Here is an 18,091-nt window from a genome sequence, read left to right on the forward strand (position 1 = left end):
GACAAGCTGTGCTGCACCTGGTCTAGTCCGTTCCTTGTTCTCGCTCAAATCGAACAGCTACCCGGTAAACCGGACAGTTACCGGCTTCAGTCTATCGGCTTCAGCTACCGGCTTCAGTTACCGCGACGAATTAATCCGATTTGGCTTCCAGACTATCCCAGTAATATATTTATGCTTAAAAGTAATAGCACCACATTGAAATGCACATTCAATTCGGATCGGAGGTAGCTGCTATTTTTCAAGACAAAAATTGTGATATTCCTTAGTGCTAACATTAAAATGTACTTTGATTATTCCCCAAAACTGTCGAGCCCTGGTGACGATGAGCGGCGCGCACTCGGACGCCGCCATGATTGCTGAGGTGGAGGGCGCGCTACGCCTTCTACTGGACCCTGCGACGCCCCCAGGCGACAAGCAGCAGCTGGAGGAGCAGCTCACGCGCTTCAAGGAGACGCCCGCGGCCTGCCTGCCCGTGTTGTTCCAACTTCTATCCACCTCCCAGAACGAATACTCGCTCTGGTTCGCCGCTACGACGCTGGAGGAGTACGTAGCCAAAAAATGGGTCCATTTCCCGGCCTCGGAGCAGCTACGTATTCGCCAATTCGTGTGGGATCATCTCCTGGCGTCTTCCAGCTCCTCTGGGGGCGCTCAGGTCGCCTTCGTGCGTCGGAAGATGAGGAAAGTGGTGGCAGATATCGCCAAGATCCAGTGGCGAGGTGCCGAGCAGGGCGACGCCACATGGCCAGACTTTATGAGCCAAATAGAGGCTCTTATCGTCGAGGAGAGGACGAGGGAGAGCGGTCTGGAGCTGCTCAGTGTCGTCGTGGAAGAGTTTGGACGGGACGACGCCATGGTGATGGCTTCAATCAAGAAACAAGCCAAAGCCAGACTAACTGCTCAGCTACCGAGCATATTGGCGCTTCTGGCAAACGTTTTAAAGGGATGTAGCCATCGTCTCCAAGTCGGAGAAGCCCAAGTTATTGTGGCTCAAGACCGTGTGGTCAATGTGGCGTTAACCACATTAAACAACTTGATCACGTGGGCTCCAGTGGCCGAGCAAGTGAGCGACGCGTGGGTGAGTCTGCTGTTTGAGCTAGCCAGGAACTGGGAGAACGTATTCGCTCGAGGGTTTACGTCCCACACGTGTGCGTCCAGTACGACAGCGTTGCAGTGTCTGGCTGAGCTCATGAACAAGCGATTTGCACCTGCGAGAGTGGATGAGATCGTGGGCCACGTGATGTTCGGACTGTGTCCACTACTGCAGAAGACCGTGGAGGAGCAACTGATTGGTCGAGCGACGGAGCAGTATCTGGACAAGCTGAGTGAGTTCGTGGAGCTGTTTCTAACGCAGCATTTGAAGCGACTGGAGAATCCAAAGTACGGAGACATTCTACCGACTTTTTTGCAGTCGGTGCATGCCTTTACGACCAAACAGCCGCATGTGGAAGGCTTTTTGAACTGCTTGCGCGTGTGGGAGGTGTTTGTGTCGTACATAGAAGAGATTGAGCAGGATGAAGGTGCTGCTAACGAGCGAGTGAGAGCGGTGTTGACTGCGTACGAGACAGGTTTGGTTGCTGTCATGCTGCATCTTGTCGAGCGTGTACGGTACGAGTCGAATCGCAGCCAATTGGACGAATTGGACGACGGAGGCGACGCTGGAACGCAGGGCGATCATGAAGATGCAGACAATAGTGCGGCGTTCGACTTGGAGAGCACAGGCGGCGCATATGGTCAAGGCTCTCTTCAGGACTTGGCGCAGATTAGAACGGACGTTGCGAGCGGGAATGCCTCAGCTACAATGGTCGAGCTGTCGGAAAGGAAGCAGTTTGTGGTGGACTGTATCGCGTTGATTCGACGTATCGCAGCGCTGCCTTCGTGTGCGCCTCCGCTACTAAAAATGATGCTGCCGTGTGTGCAGAATTCAGTGGAGACGATGTTGTTCCACATCCACGAGATGCCTGTGATCGCGCAGCAGTCGGAGCAATGGGAGCAACAACGCTGTGTCGTCCGGGACTTGACCGTCAACTGCGCCATCTTGTCCGGTGTATGTGCCCATTATTACAGCATCAGCGACGACATGAAGCAGCAAATGGCGGGCTGGCACATCTTGCACTTGTTCATCAACATGTCGGAGTACATGGTGCAGCACAGACTGCACACTCGAGGCGACGCGTTCGCCGAGTTGCAGTGCGAAGCTCTCACCAGTATCAGGTTCTGTCTGAGCTGCATCCCCTTCGTCATCAAGAGTGGCGCTAGACAAGACGTGCTGAATGCCTCGGAGAGTGTTCTTCAAGTGCTTCTCCACACGCTGGACACGAGTATCGTGCCGTCGCCACTTGCGGTGATGCAGAACTCGATGCAACTTCTGGCCAACTTGGGCTTTGTATTGTCGTACGAGGACATGGTGCAGATCCCGTCCATGACGCAACTGGAAGCGCATATCCACCAGTTCAGTCTGCATCTACCGCTAGCGATCCAAGGAGACCTGTACACGTCCATGTCCAACTCGATCCTGAACTCGGCGATCTCCCTACGAGGCAACAGTGGCGTCTCCAATACCGTCCAGCCGTGGGAGAACGCGTACGGCTCCTTGTTGGTTCCTATCCGAGAATCTATCGATCAATCTGCTGTGGCGTTGCATCAAAACGAACAGCGTGTCTTGGAGCACGCGATGGTGGCTCAACTGAGACGAGACTGCTACTTGGTGCGCTGTCTCGCACGCTCCGTGGAGACCAAGCCGAAAGTGGCCAAAGACGCCTTCTTCTCTGTGTTCCAGGCTTCGTTCCCGTCACTCATGGCGCTGCTGACGACGTATTTCACTACAATCCGCAAAATGGCGACGTCCAACACGCCGCAGTCCAAGAATCAGATCAAGAGCGCGCTCAAAGTGGTGAATGAAATTGTGCGTCTGTACGCGCAACTGCTCAAATCCATCCGCAAGGAGATGCACAAGGAGACGGTGTCCGAGATCATGCGCACATTTGTCGACATCTTCAACGACTCGCAGCTTTCAGGCGTGTACGTGACTTTGTTGAAACGATGTGTTTTAACGTTAAAACGTATGTTTTTGTGGTGTTTTTTATTTTAGATTATACAACCAAGGAAACGCTGGCTTGATGGTACTCTGTGGCTTCTTGCAGTTGCTGAAAATTGTCGTTGAAGAGCCGACTTCGGTCTTCTCGTCGTTCCTACAGAACATTCTGGACTTGTGTTTTGGTCCGCTTAAAGAGGTACGTGAAGAGTTTGTGTGAATGTTATTTATTTTTCTAATTATTTTTCTTTAGGTGATTTTCTCTCATCCAGAAAGCGACTCGGTCATCTTGGGCTACTTCGTGGCTTTAGTGGAGCAATTATTGGAGAAACACTACCGCTTCTTTATCGTTTACTCGGGTCAGTTCACTCCTGACGGCGCACGTGAACGAGGATACGCGTCGGATCAAGCACACACGTATTTCTTGTCTATTTTCCAGAGTTTGGCAAGTGTTCTGAGTCGTGAAGGCTCCAATCTGGCTCCGCGTATCTGTAAACAAGTGCTGGGGTTGCTGGACCGGGTTGACAAGGCCCAGGGACTGTTTGCCTTTACAGGGTTCCAGAGCGAATTGCGTATGGGATTCCTCTCCACGTTGATGAACATTTTGACTCGAGGCGAGATGAATCTGTTGCAGGACGAAGTCATTCAGTTGCTTCACCGAGTTGCAGCTGTGGATTTTGCCTCTTTCTATCAAGTGTTTCTAAATGGCTACATCAAGGAGATCCTGACACAACCGCAGCTGGAGGCAGCGTCCAAGATGGAAGGCGAATGTCTGCAGTGGAGTGGACAAGTAGATTTGCCTACTTTCTCACAGGAAGTGGTGGCCTTTTTGAACGATCTGAAGGTGATCAAGGCACAAAATTAGCAACAAATACCGCTGGATGAATAGAATTCCAGCACCTTGCAACTTTTTCTTTTTTGGCTTGTGGATAACTGTACCGGTATTCGCAAAGGCACTCGTTATTTCGCCCGACTGAGGTAATATAGCATCGACTTTTATACGTGTACAGATAGTATAGTACGGTTAAATTGGAGTAAAGGTAGGACACTAGCGCGTTTGCACTCGTCTGCGGACTTATAGCCGTGGGCCCGCCCCTCTCTTCGCTTGCTGCGCTGCGCTCGGGGGGCGCCGCTGCGCGGCCTGCCCCACCCCGGCCTCTAAGTCCTCGACTCGGCAAGGCGCTGTGTCTGGGAATAGAAATTAATTCCGAGCGAGTGTTGCCAAGACCGTCGGCTAAGTCCATTTTCTGCATGTTGGGGAGTATAATTGTATAGTCGGTTAGCCAATCGGGCGAAATACTCACTGTCATTCGCAAAACGTCAAAATTCATGTTGCCACGTGGAAACTTGTTGGCAAGCCACTGGCACACAGAAGTTCACCCTGAACCGCTGCAACAAGCTCCGCATAATACTGTAGGCTACACAGAATGCCATTCTGAATGGTGCTTGGGGCTCTGGATCTGCTGCATCGGATCGTACACACACGTCGATCCGCTTTTGGTGATGATCACTAAAAGCAGATCACCGTGATCTGCTTATTGGGTGGTTGGATTGGCTGGTTGAACCGTGACGGTTCATCTTGAACCAAGCACCACTTTGTTAAATGGATCTGCTGCAACTTGGGACCTGTTATCCGTACAGTTCGCCAAAAATAGTTTTCGAACACAAAAAGTTGCATTTTTCCGATCGGGAATCGACGAGGCAAGGTATTGAGGTTTTGCAACCTTTTTGTACTGTTGAAAATGACAATACAATTTCTTTTAAAGATCTCAGAAAATCTCCATGGTGGCGGTGGAGTTGGGAATGAATAAAGTTCGACTTTCGCTACATGATACAGCACTCGCCTTCAGCTTCTTCCTCTGCTTCCTCGGCCTTGTCTTTTGCAGCAGCCTCGCGGCGTTTCTTGTGACTCGATGCCTCTTTACACGGACACGGGAGACTTGCAGCCACACCTGCGAAATAACAGCGACCGCAGTCGTGGCAATGCACGTCCCGATGGTCGCAACATCGCTTGCAGATCGCACAGTGGTTACGCGGGGTACGTTCACTGTCCACAAGCTTGTTCATGCACCACGAAAAGTCGTAACGACGTTTGCAGGGTACACAAGTGTAGCCCTGCACACAGTCCACGACTTTGATCGTGGCTTCGCAACATGGCACAGCCACAGGCTCCTGTAGCCGCACCACCATATCTCGGGTTTTAGATACGTTGTGCATGAAGCAATCGTCCTTAAACAAAGCGTCGATGTCTGCACCTGCCGCTTTGACCATCAAGAAAGGGTTCTTGCAGGACGTGCAGCGACACGAGGCGCCACACATTCCGCCTTCCTTAACACAGGCACAACGGCCATTCCTGCAGCCCCCAGTGCATCTGCAGGACACGACGCGAGGTGCCGTGGGAGCGGTAGAGCGCACTACATGATGATGATGACTGTGCTGCGGAGCTTGTGGCACTGGCATCTTGAACGTCGGCTCCGTCGCCCTCGCAGTCGTCGCAACCGGGGATCGAACACGTTGCGCATCGGGTTTGGGTGCAATATGCACCATTCTCTGATGGTTGGGCACGTACGGCGGCACGGCAGGGGCTGGAGGCATGATCGGTGGTGCAATCCCTTGATTCAGTACATTCCAGTAATTTGGCATAGCTGACGCAGGCGGAAACTGTGGCGCGAAGTTACTCGGTGCCGCGTAACCCGGTGTAACCATACCCTCTTGTTTGTCTCCACTATCCACTAGTTCGTCGAGTTCCATACTCATCGTCTCATCGCCATCAGCTTCTTGCTTCATGGCCAGCTCGAAGCCTGGAGATGAACTCAAATCATCCAACGCGGCGAGTTCCATGTCCGTATCGAAATCAGACTCGAGGAACGACATTAACTGGTCCGAATTAGCCAACAACGGGTCGTCTAGAGCAGCTACGTCGGATTCCGAGCGAGGCAGTTGCTGGGCATCTCGCATTAGCTGCAACGGCTCGTCGTCGATCTCGGCCATAATCGCCTCCAGTTCGTCCTGTACACCGATCGTTTGAGCCAGTTGCACCTTGTCCACAACGCCACGACATAGAGGACACGAACGGTTAAGACGGAACCACCGAAGGAAGCAGTTCGGGTGGAAAGTGTGGCCACATGACGAGATCTGAGCGTACGCATTGGCGCTCAGACACACTGAGCATTCGCGGTACGAGTGAGGCATACTGGCGGTTTGTTTACGGATAGCAGTGCAGGCCCGGGCGATCTCCGCTTCGAAGAGGTCTACGCCTCCGTTGGGCCGAGGGTTCTCGCTTGAGAAGTCGCGAGGGCGCTTGCCAGCAACAGTCATGTTGCTGACGGAGTTGCTTTTGCCGTACACCTGAGGTTGCACCTTATTTGTGTTGCTGTAGCCGCCTATGGCCTGCCGAGAGGTGGGCGCATGCTGACCGTTGCTCTCGTAGATGTAGCGAAGACTCGAGTCGGCACAGAAGACGCTGCCCGAGCTCTGCTGGCCCCAGCCGTCGGCTAGGACACGCTGCTGTTGCGTGCCGTCCATGATTCGTAGGCTATGTTGACTTGACTATGGTGTCCGTGTTGCTTGCACCACGTTTCTTTGCGGAATTCAACTTACACGACCGCCACGCTCAGAAAGAATTCTAAAATGAAGAGATGGCAACTCGACGCCTAAAAAGGAGCTGAGCTGCATAGTGGAAGCAAATGCAAAAATTTGCTGGTCTGCGCTGGAACTCTTACACCCATCAGGTATCGCATGTGGTCCAGAAATGATGTGACGAGCGCCTGGAAGTTTTCTCTTCACGGCGAACCTCCCGTCGGAGTGAGATATTTTCTATAAGAGGTAGATACGCAATCTTAATCGCGCTTGCGGAAAACAGACCGAATGTTTTAGCTGTGCTATCGATTCTACAAAGTTTATACAGGGTTATTTCATTTGAAAGCCCAGCTGGAAACTGGAGAAGTTGTACCACTCCTTCAACGTGGAATATCCGGCGCGTCACCTTTTTGTGTCTTTCCTTACTCAAACCAAGTAAAATGACAGGCACCCCTATCCCGCAGTTTCAGAAGGTCCGAAAGGCTTCATGCAACTGAGTGGCACGCAAGCCGACCGCAAGTTGCTGCAGATCGATTGTCGGCGCCGCGAGCATTGCTCGGGCCATCTGATCATCACAGTGTGACCAGGCTGTTACATGTAGCAGGAGGCGTGAGGCAGGCAGCAAGCCTTGCGCTTCCTTCCTTGATGGAGTTGAGGTTTTTTTGTTTAGGTAGGAGAAAGCCGCTTTTGCGATGCTGCGGCCAGAGTCCCGGAAATTAATATTCATGTACTTTGAGCAGTTATGGCCCTGTAATCTGATCTCAATGAGAACAAGCCATTCATTCATTGGATCTGAAAAGTTTAAAAGACGGTTCGCCTCGCCGACATTTTGAAAACCAATCGAAACTGACAGACAAAGCAAATCAACTTAAACCAAAAAGAAATGACTCATGCCAATGGAGCGATTGATTATGGGCTCAAATCCCTTTTTGTGAAGGCGAAATGGCTCTTTACCGGTATCACGCGTCGCGCCTCCGAACTACCGGTACTGTTGTGTAATAGTAGCCTACTGTTTTAATAAAAGTACCGGTACTGTAGTGGCATACAATACTGAGCAACGGAAATGAAAGAACTGAGTGAAAAAAATAGTACGACGGCTGTAGACCAAGCAGCGTGATCCACATGAACAACTTGTAAATCCCCAATGCTCGCCATGTTTTCACATGGGCAACCCACTCACGGTCTAAAAATCTGAGGTCCATTGAAGTAAAATCGAGAGAGACACTACGTGGTGGCGCAAAGATGGGCTGGGTTTCGACGGCACAATCGTCATCGCTTGGTCAACCACTTCCCTCCCCAGCATTATTCTCTCTTTGGCGCTCTCCTCGGTAAGAAGCTACGACTCAAAATGCGCGTCGACGTAGAGACCAATGGTGACGCCACGCCTTCTCACACGGCGTTTAGTCGCTTCTCGCACACAGCGCGCAAGTTCATCGACCGCTGCGAGCGTTCACTTCACCACACTAACCGAAGTCAGTACCTGCATGAGGAACACCACAGGAAGTGGTTCGTCACCAATAGCGCGCACGTCCGTGAGTGTCTCGCCGAGCTTCTGGGCACTTTTGTCATGATCTGCTTCGGTATGGGTGTCAACAACCAAGTGAGTCTGTCGGGGGAAGCCAATGGCACGTGGCTCAGCATCAACGTGGCGTGGGGGATCGGTATCCTTATGGCTGTCTACTGCTCCGAAGGAGTTAGTGGCGCACATTTGAACCCGTCCGTCACGCTCGCCCACTGTGTGTATGGCCGGTTACCGTGGTGGAAGATGCCCGGTTACTGTCTTTCGCAGTTAATCGGAGCCTTCGTTGGTGCTGCGGCAATTTATCTGCTCGACTACCAGAAAATTCAGAAAATAGATCCAGATCTGGAGACTACGCAGGGCAACTTTGCCACGTACCCAAGCGACGACATTAGCAACTACACGGCGTTCTACACGGAGACGCTGGCGACGGGAATGCTGCTATTGTGCATCTACGCGATCACGGATCAGAACAATCGCTCTCCGGGTACAGTGGGTACGCCGTTTGCCTTTGCGTTGATGATTATGGCTCTTGGCATGAGCTTCGGCATGAACACTGGCTACGCAATGAACCCTGCGCGTGACTTTGGTCCTCGGTTGTTGACGTACGTGGTGGGATACGGCTCGAAGGTTTGGACGGCGGATCACTATTACTTCTGGATCCCCATTGTCGGCCCACTGGTCGGTGGCGTGATTGGCGCTGGCTTGTACACGCTTCTGGTCCAGATTCAACACCCGCATGAGCATGAGTTGTAGTTTTTTACTCGTTTAAGAACAAGCACTCGGGGAAAATGAGTGTAGATGAAATTGTAGTTCCGGAAGGCACTATTACAGCGTAAGCATTACAGCTGAACTTTTTTACAAGCGGAACTATAAACAATGCAGCAAAACTTGTTGCCAATGAGCAAAAAGAAAGAAACCTTAGTGGCATTTTTTTTTAATTCATGTTGCATGAAATGTTAAGCAAATTGTTCAGTTAGTTGCGGGCCCCGTATGTAATAAATCCTTTGTCGTCTCTGCCCGGTGGTGTGGAGGTGAGACGGAACTCTGCTCGACCGGGAGCAGGTGACGAGCTACATCCAACAAATCCAACGTTTAGCCCATTTGTTTGCAAACAATCTGCGTGCATACTTACTAGGGCGACTCGGTCGGGATGCTGGCGTCTGACAGTCGGCGCTTCATGATGCCGCGCCAGCCACGACGCCGACGCTGCGTCTCTTGAAAGGCGATGTATCTCTCCACCACATACGCTTGACCAGCCTTAACACCCATAGCAATCACTGGAAGTAAAGGCAAGGGACCGGCAAACCACGGAGCCACCAGTCGACTGGACTGGGCGATGCAGGCCAAAATGGCAATCCCAACGCTGATCATGGACAGCGCATTCCACACCGAAAACCGACGCGTGAAGGTCGAAGATGACAGTGCCAGCGACACGATACCCATGATAGGAGACACGACAAGTGCAAGAGGAGGCACCAAGAGTACTGGCACCATGATAGAAGCACTGCAGTCGTGGTCCACTTCGCCGTCCGTGACACATTTCAAGTTGACCAGAATGGCAAATGTGATGGCCAGATCAACCATCAACAGCGTCAGAAGAGAGATACTCAACATCCACGAGAGATTCAGCGAACTGCTACGTGGCAAGTTGCGAGGCAGCAGATGGAAGCGCAGGAACGAGTTGAGCTTCTGACGAGGAGCTCCATCTGCGAGACGTTCTCGGAGTTCATCAGCACAAATTAACACGCCTGGAACAGGAAGCGAAGCGTCCACTGGCCCCAGCCATCCTTCGTAGAAAGTGTGCTTCGCCGCCTTGTTCTGTTGCTGCTTTTTCGTCGACCCCATCAGCACCAACACATCGTCAGCATTTCGACCAGAGTGGCCATTGCTACCCAAGCCATCACCTTGTGTACTGGAGGATCGAATACGTAAGGCCTCTTCTCGAATACTACTCACTTGGTTTTGCGACGCTGCGGTAGCCACGCCAGAGCCATTCGCACTGCGACTCCTGCCACGCGAAGAGGACCCGGAATTGTTCAGAGCTGTGCCCCATCCACCCATGTCGTACAGCATAGCATCGTTACCAAAGCTCCCGTCACTACGACGCGGTCCTGGATAATCCAGAGAATCTCCACGTCCATAGCCATACACATCGTTCGTGTGGAAGTAGTTGGTGTCTTTCGAATGGATGCTCCCGTAGCCATATCGATTACCAGATGGCGGGGGTTGATGAGTCTGCTGGAGGTTGTTGCTGCAGACGTTGTCACTCGACTCCTCGGCAGTTGTCAGGAAGAGCCCAAGCTTGAACTCCTCGCCCACATTCAGCTCGTCTTGCACGTAGAATCGACCCAGGTAGATCCGAAGACCTCCCAGTTTACTCGAGTTACTCCCCATCGCCGACAACGCACGCTGCTTCTCGAGATACACCGCCACAGGGATAAGAGACTCCACCAGCGAAGACTCGTCGCGTTGTACCACACGCAAGAGTTCGTTCAACTCGGCGACAAATTCAATCCACGGTTCGTCAATAAACGCCGTGAGTTCCGGACATTGCGGGATCGAGCGCACAAGCAGATCATTCGGGTCCAAGTAGAACGGCGAGAAGTAGGAGCCGCAGCCTGCAAACAGCAGCACTAGCGGTAGCGACGGCTTGCCGATCTTGGTCGTAGGCACACAAACAGACTGGGAACTCTCCTTGTACAACAGCTCCAGATAGACAAGAGAATAGTCAGCGCAGTAGCCCAGTTTGACCGCATTCAGCAGCCCACGTGCGCGAGGGCCTTTCATACACGCGTGGTTGTACTTAGCTACGATCCGCTTGAGCTCGTTCACGCGGATATGGCGTCGGAACAGCCTCACCTCGGACGTGAAGGGATAACACACTAGCGCCACCAGGAAGTACACGATCTTGCCCCAGCTCGAACAGGGGCCACGTTGCCACGCCAAGACGCGGTTGATGCGATCCGCCAGGTTCTTGAACTCCACGTCGTACAGCACTTTCTTCAACGATGGCGGCACGGTAGTACGAAGCTTCAGTGGCGAGTCTGGGTCGTTGTATCCGGCTAGATAAAGCCTCGCCATGTGCTCCGAGAGGTCACGCTCCATGAGCTTCGGGTAGCCCACGCGAGGCCAGTAGAAGCAGCGAAAGAGTGACGCGAACCAGCTGCGTTGTGAGTTGGCCACCGCCGACGAAAGTAAATGTTGTCGCTCCCCTTTGGCTCCTCGACTGTTGTACATACGCGTATAGGAAGGCTCTTTGCGGTTCCGACACGCGTAGCCCAGTAAGATGAAGAAGGCCACGATGCTCATCAACACAAGCGCAAAGCCAAACTCTCCGCCACATGCATCTAGCAGCTGCTGAATGGGCGAGACACAGTAGTGACCAGAGTAACCAGGATCGCAAGCCCAATCGCAGCGTGCACTGGTAGCGCCGACGCCGATGTAATGTGCGTTCGAGGGTGCGTTCGTGCACACCACACACTCGGCGCTGTTGCTCTCCGACTTGTACTTCCCCACTCGACACAGTCGACAGAATAGACCGCCTGAGCCTGGAGGACACGGGAAGCCAAAGAACGAGCCACTGGCTCCAGCTGGGACGACGGACTTTTCAGCAGTCGACGTCGGGGTGGGCGCTGGCAACTCTGGCGTGTCGCAACTGCTTAACTTGAACGACGTCGCACCTCCAGCCACTGTATAATTGCCGTCAAAGTCTCGTGTACAGCGACCAAAGGTACTCAGCTCGCATCCTGTGAGTTGTAAGCGACCACCTCCACCGCCACCTCCACAAAGACGCGGCACAACCTTCGTACTGGGTGCTTGCGCCTCGGCTTCTTGCTCAGCAGCATCATAACGTATCCCCCCGATAAGATACAAGGGATCTCGCCACTCCGTGTCACTCACAAAGCTCTCAATCGTGTCACTACACTCAGACCCACCGCCCACAGCGCTAATGTGTCCATGTCCACGCAGAAACTGAGCTACCGACAGTCCTAGAAAGCCTCCAGAGCCTCCGCCTGCACCATTCGCACCACCATCGCCATTGCAGTGGATCTCTCCATTAAGCACAAGACCGGACGCACCAAGCATAACGATACCGCCTCCATTGCCTCCGTCCACACAACCACCACCCGAGCCCAGCATACCAGTGCCAGAGCGCGTTCCATAAGGCAGACCACCAGACGCGTAGTTGCCGATATTGGTCACTACACTCGAGTCCGCTCCACGTCCGCCGTAGCCTGCGCCTCCGCCGATGGAGCCCACACACGACCCCATTCCAGGTCCTTGGTTGGCCAGTTCCCCCATTCCATCGGCTGACAAGATGGAGCCACGCGAGATCTCCACCGAGTCAGTCGCACACACTAACACAGCGCCGCCACGTACACGACCGACTTGCTGGGGAGGCAGCTCGTCATCTTCTTGAAGTTCATCCTCCAACTGCTGCTTCTTCTCTTCTGATTCGCCAACGTAAATCGACTCCCGCGCATGGAGAACGAGCGTAAAGTTGCTAATACTGGGCAACGTAGACGGGATGCTGGGTATCGTCGTAGATACGTGCGTGTCTTCCTTGCCGAGATCCGACTTTAGTGCACGCAGAGACAGCCATTGCTGCTCTTTACAGGGGCGAAACGTTGACTTGATGCTTGGCGCATTCAGCGCTTCAATGTGGCCGTTAACTGTGATCGAGTAAGCCGAGGAAATAGAGAGCGCACCCACGGCGATCACGCCACTTAGTAAAACATCGCCGCCGCTTACAAGCACCAGCATTTTACTGTTAAACAGCTTGGCAGTCGAAGGTGAGGACGCTGTCGTCACAGACGCAGCGATAATAGGATCGGGAGCGCTCGATATGTTGGCGTCGAGATGAATGCTCTGGCTTGTGATGATCTGTGCGCTCCACGTGAACTCCAGTGCAGTTGTTGCATCCATTAACACAGAGCGGGCTGAGAGCTGCAAGGCGCTAGTGGGCAGCATCATCTGTGCGGCACTCGAGACAACCATATCTCGCACGCGAATCTGCAATAGAGGAGGCTTGTTGCTGCTATGAACACTGATGGAATCTGGTAGCTGATGAGGCACCCCCACTAGCAACGCATCCAATAAGAACGAGCCATTAAGCACCTTCAAGTCTCCCTGCGATAGCTTCAAACACCCCGTCGCCACCACAGCACCGTCTGTGATAGTAATCGCATCAATACTCTTTGCCTCGTCATCTCCAACGTCCAAACTAGTCACAGCGCCGCCAATAACTGTGTCCATTTCATCAATATGCACAGCTCCTCCATCGTCGCTTTGAACACCGGTCGGCCACAGTCGTTGCATGTCGTTATCCACTAGAAGCTGCGCTTCATGCACTCCATCGGAGTGCTGCACCACCTGATAGTACGTACCGGCTGCCCCAGCCAACGCCGAGATCTGTACATGACGAAAACGTTTGTCCTTCGCCAGAAGCTCCTTCACTTGGTCTGCATCCAGCGTGCCGCCAGTCGTGTCGATCGCATTCGTGTCCAGTTGACTCGACATGAACGAAATCTGCACACGACCGCCGCCACCTGCCGGGAAACAGTGCGTAATACCTTTTGCTGCAGCGTTATCAGTGCAGAACGCGTCTCCTCCTTTCGCCTGCACCTTTCCGCTGACTGACAGCGCATTCGCTGAAATATACACCGAGCCTCCCGAGCCTCCACTGACTCCATCGCTCGCAGCTGCTCCGTTGGCTTGGATCGTCGCGCCAGACATCACGACGACGTCTTTCGACGCTTTGATCTGGATTCGGCCTCCTCCGTCCACTGATTTCATGTCTTCACTCGAGTTGTTGCCGGTAATTACCGCTCGACTGCCACTTCCGAGCAGAAACGGCGCAATTGTGGCACTGGGGTCTCCCGACGCCCCGGAGGACGCCGTCATGACTGCTGGATCGGACATGAGCGCTTTCTCCTTGGTCCACAAGTCGGCTAGTTGCCACCCAGCACTGCTCTGCTTCAACAGCGCTTCCTTCTCTTCAATAACCTCCACGTTAGCTGTCCATCCTCGTACATCAAAGAACCCTCGTGTTGTCTGCTGTGTGAGCATCGTGGCGTTCGCAATGAGTCTCTGACCGCCGCCTCCGCCATGACTTGCACCATACACGTCTGTGCCTGTAAAGAGCCCACGACCAGCACGGAATGCGCCGCTGTAGGAGGCCGCGATCTGCGCACCCACTTCTAGATGCACAAACGAAGCTTCTATACTTAACGATGACGCCTTCAACGTGGCTTTAGCGCCCAGTAGAACCATCTGACCCGAGCCAATGTGAAGCAAACAGTCGTCTCCTTGCACTGCGACCATCACTCCTGGAGCAAAGTGAAGGTCTCCTGGCACGTCCCAATGACATGTGAAACCTGCAACAGCAGACACGCCCACATCTCCATTGGAATATCCTGTGAAAGATGATGCCGAGATGGCAGCGTTAAGGAGAGATCCTGAGCCAGTGGATACGGGACTTTCATTGGCACTGCGAGGTCCGCAGACGAAAGATATTGATTCGGAGAATGTGCATGAGGACGTGCTGGAGTTCCACGCGCAGTGTTGCAGGAAATCGGCGCAGTGTGGCCTGTGCTCGTCTAGACGCTTCAATGTGTCCGAATTGCCTTCAACTGAGGCTGCGGAGGCGGCGAGAGAGAGCAGAGAAAGCGAGAGCAACAGACACATAAAGTCGCGGTGCCTCCGTTGACGGACAGAGAGCGACGCCATGCTGCCAGCCACAGACATACACGGAACCGCCGCACGAGCCTCGCCCACTAGTGTCGGGATTTTTATGTGAGCCTGAAGTGAGAGCGCCACCTCTTCCACCTCAAATATCAATTATCAGAGTTGATTTAGTAAGGAGAGCACTGTAAATACTGAAGACTTTTTGAACGGATAGAAAAGCGATACAGAGGTCGAGTAACCTCTATAACGCGATACCTGTCAACCTGATTTCTATCAAGACTTGACATGTGAAAAGCCGCAATGTGGTTTTGTGGCAGAACCTCGATAGAGTGACATAAATCGTGGGTGGCAAATTTGCATTCGAGAAATTAGCACAGGAAGCCACCAAGAAATGTCGTACTTGTTGCCACACCTAGAGAGTGGCTGGGCGGTGGACCAATCCATCCTGAACGAGGGCGACCGCGTGGTGGTGATTCGCTTCGGCCATGACCACGATCCGACGTGCATGCAGATGGACGAGGTGCTTTGTGGCATCGCTGAGGACGTCAAGAACTTTGCCGCCATATACGTCGTGGACATCACCGAGGTGCCTGATTTTAACACCATGTACGAGCTGTACGACCCGTGCACCGTCATGTTTTTCTTCCGCAACAAACACATCATGATCGACTTGGGCACAGGCAACAACAACAAGATCAACTGGGCGTTCAACAACAAAGGCGAGATGATCGACATCATTGAGACTGTCTACCGAGGCGCACGCAAAGGTCGAGGTCTGGTCATTTCGCCTAAAGATTACTCCACCAAGTACAGATACTAGACTTACAGCACAGAATCCTACAATACTCCATTTTAACGTGACATTTGCTGGGTTGTTGCCTATTTTCACCTTTTGCTATTTTCTTTTCTGCGGTTGATGGCTGGAAGGACGGACCAGACTACGAATTGCGGCATTGTGGGAGTGACGCAGCTAGCCACGCACTTGGCGTCGTGACAAGATGTCGAAAAAGTACTGACATTCCAGGACGCCGTCCTCAGCGAGGTCGGTGCAGTGGACGGCGTTGCGTACACGATCGTGGCCGAACTTGGCTCGAATCGTCTGGGGTTTGAGTTCTTTAGCCATCTCGACGTCCCATGGACCCGCGCTAGCACGAAACTGCGCCACGACGTCGTTTGTGTGTTGCCCGACCAGCTCCATAGCTAGACACGCACCAGTGGTAAAGTGGTCCACAGACTCGTTAAAGTGCGGCACGACACCTTCATAGACCTCGAGGAACTCTGCTGCGGTAGTGCGATCGAGGACGAAGAGCTCCATGGCGGTGATACGGACACCGTCGTCGCACTGGATGGCAGACACCACCTCTCCAAGTCGCCCTTCTTTGATCACATGGGGGAGCACAACACAGCAAGTGCAGCTCTCGAACGTGGCAGTGGGGACGTGAGGTGTCTCGAAGTAGAAGCTACGTAGCTGTTGTGCTTCTAGAACGGACGACGCACTCTCTAACTCGCCCGGTTCGGCATCAAAGCGTGAAGATAAGTTGCTCACTACCTGCTTTAGTGTCTCGAGGCAGTTCTCTTGTACGAGCTCCATCGCTACAACAGGAGAACCTGCCAGTTGATTGACTTGCAACTCAAAGTCGTCAGTGCCGCGTTGCAACTCGAGCAGCTTCTCCGCATGTGGACGTGTCACTTGCATCATCTTGACCGCTGAGAAAGCGAATTGTTGGTGCGACAGGAAGTCCAACACGGCGCCGACATGGTCGACCATGCGTGCTTTGACCACCAAAATGGACTTCTGCTGCTGCCGTCCGAGTTTCTCGGCCGTGAACGGGTCCAGATAGTCCTGTAGCTCGAAATGGCGGCCGTAGATGAGCACTTTGGCCCCTAGGAAAAAGTCTTTGGCCGAGAGTGTGGATGGACATTCACTTTTCTTAAGGAACAGGCGACTGGTCTTGGTGTCGAAGATCTCGACGTTGTGCGTGTCCACGAAGTACCGCACGTTGTATTGGCGATTCAGTCTGTAGCAGTAATCAAATAATGCGTTAATCATCACTGTACTGAGCCAGCACCCATCGATAATGCGACTGCAAAGACGCACTGGGCATGCGTGTCGAACCAGCGCGCTTTGAACGAGTAGATGGTCTCACGGATCGCCTGCATGCTACTGCACTGCTTTAGTGTGGGTTTGATGCTCAGCAGCGAGGCGACGGGTTGGATGCATGGCAATTTTCAAGTGCAATCACGTCGCAGATGATCTTTTCAGCGAATCAACTGGCAACTTGCTTCGTGTAAATGAATTTACAGGAAAGAGAAAGCAAATTTGCAGAGCAAAAGCGCACAAAATAGTCCATCATTCATCGACTATTTTAGTCCATCTCAGTGGTTTGGATTTACTCACTTCAGTAGTTCATGTATAAATCGCTATCGTACGGCCTCACGGTCATTTTTTCGACGTCGCTATTCACTTTCTAAGTGGATGTGCTCGAGTGCCTCATCAAGAAGTAGTTTGTCCAGTTTCATCGCAATCTGCTCGATATCCTCCTCGTTTGACTTGAGGACGATGCTGATGAATTGTTCAGCCACGCCCAAACGCGAGGCTGACACACCAAAATGCATCGGTACAACTCGAGAACATGTCTCTACAGTCGTGCACGAATTCATTTCGGCAGAATGCACTTTACACCACCCAGTTTCGTCGGTATACATCCCACTGAAGATTCCTTCGCCTTCAGTAAGTGCCCGCCATACCAGCACTGTCCGATCTTTCTCTTCGAAACGTCGAATTGCAAAGTGAACCACCGAGCTTCCTCGTAAGCGACATCTCACTCCCAGGATATTCTCCGGGTCTTGTGCATCACGATAGAACCGTCGATCTTCTTGTCGATGGCCCAGGAGAACGAGTCGCCATAGATAGTGACACGTTTGCCCATATTCAAACGGCATTATCTGTCTGCCATAGGACTGGAAAAACTCGGTTCCATTTTGCATCTCTCGTGTCGTCTTGACAATGGACGACTGAGGAGTCCACTGCGTAGAGAAGGAAAAGACGCTGGCAGTTCGCTTGTAAACGTCGACCAACTCCGTGATATATTGCTGGATCAGCAGAGATTCCGAGTGTTTTAAGTAGGTTATGGATTCCTCTCCGTCGAACTGCCGTTGTATTCGTTCCTGCATATCACGGATCAGACCAGCTTGCTTACGAACTTCCTCTCGTAACAAGCGGCGCTCGTCTGTAAGTGCTTGCAGCAGTTTTGTCTCTTGAACCTTTGGGG

General features: G+C 52.7%; 4 protein-coding genes across 4 annotated transcripts; 2 read left to right on the forward strand and 2 right to left on the reverse strand.

Moving 5' to 3' along the window:
• Positions 1-322: 322 nt before the first annotated feature.
• PITG_09089 (exportin-6-like protein) lies at positions 323-4,036 on the forward strand (the record flags this gene model as incomplete). The annotated part of the gene is made up of 4 exons (XM_002903372.1): positions 323-1,075; positions 1,172-3,018; positions 3,089-3,230; positions 3,285-4,036. 4 exons carry the CDS (start codon positions 323-325, stop codon positions 3,894-3,896), a joined length of 3,354 nt encoding a protein of 1,117 aa, XP_002903418.1.
• Positions 4,037-4,822: 786 nt separating this feature from the next.
• Positions 4,823-6,640, reverse strand: PITG_09090 (uncharacterized protein; the record flags this gene model as incomplete). The annotated part of the gene is made up of 1 exon (XM_002903373.1): positions 4,823-6,640. One exon carries the CDS (start codon positions 6,554-6,556, stop codon positions 4,856-4,858), a length of 1,701 nt encoding a protein of 566 aa, XP_002903419.1.
• Positions 6,641-7,958: 1,318 nt separating this feature from the next.
• On the forward strand, positions 7,959-8,885 carry PITG_09091 (aquaporin, putative; the record flags this gene model as incomplete). The annotated part of the gene is made up of 1 exon (XM_002903374.1): positions 7,959-8,885. The coding sequence occupies one exon, from the start codon at positions 7,959-7,961 to the stop codon at positions 8,883-8,885; it is 927 nt and encodes a 308-aa protein (XP_002903420.1).
• A 378-nt stretch (positions 8,886-9,263) lies between these two features.
• PITG_09092 (nucleoside diphosphate kinase, putative) lies at positions 9,264-16,979 on the reverse strand (the record flags this gene model as incomplete). The annotated part of the gene is made up of 5 exons (XM_002903375.1): positions 9,264-14,960; positions 15,012-15,060; positions 15,220-15,566; positions 15,802-16,837; positions 16,918-16,979. The coding sequence occupies 5 exons, from the start codon at positions 16,977-16,979 to the stop codon at positions 9,264-9,266; spliced, it is 7,191 nt and encodes a 2,396-aa protein (XP_002903421.1).
• Between the last annotated feature and the right edge of the window lie 1,112 nt (positions 16,980-18,091).

The sequence above is a fragment of the Phytophthora infestans genome, genomic scaffold (genome assembly GCF_000142945.1).
Source record: "Phytophthora infestans T30-4 supercont1.14 genomic scaffold, whole genome shotgun sequence".
NCBI lineage: Eukaryota > Oomycota > Peronosporomycetes > Peronosporales > Peronosporaceae > Phytophthora > Phytophthora infestans.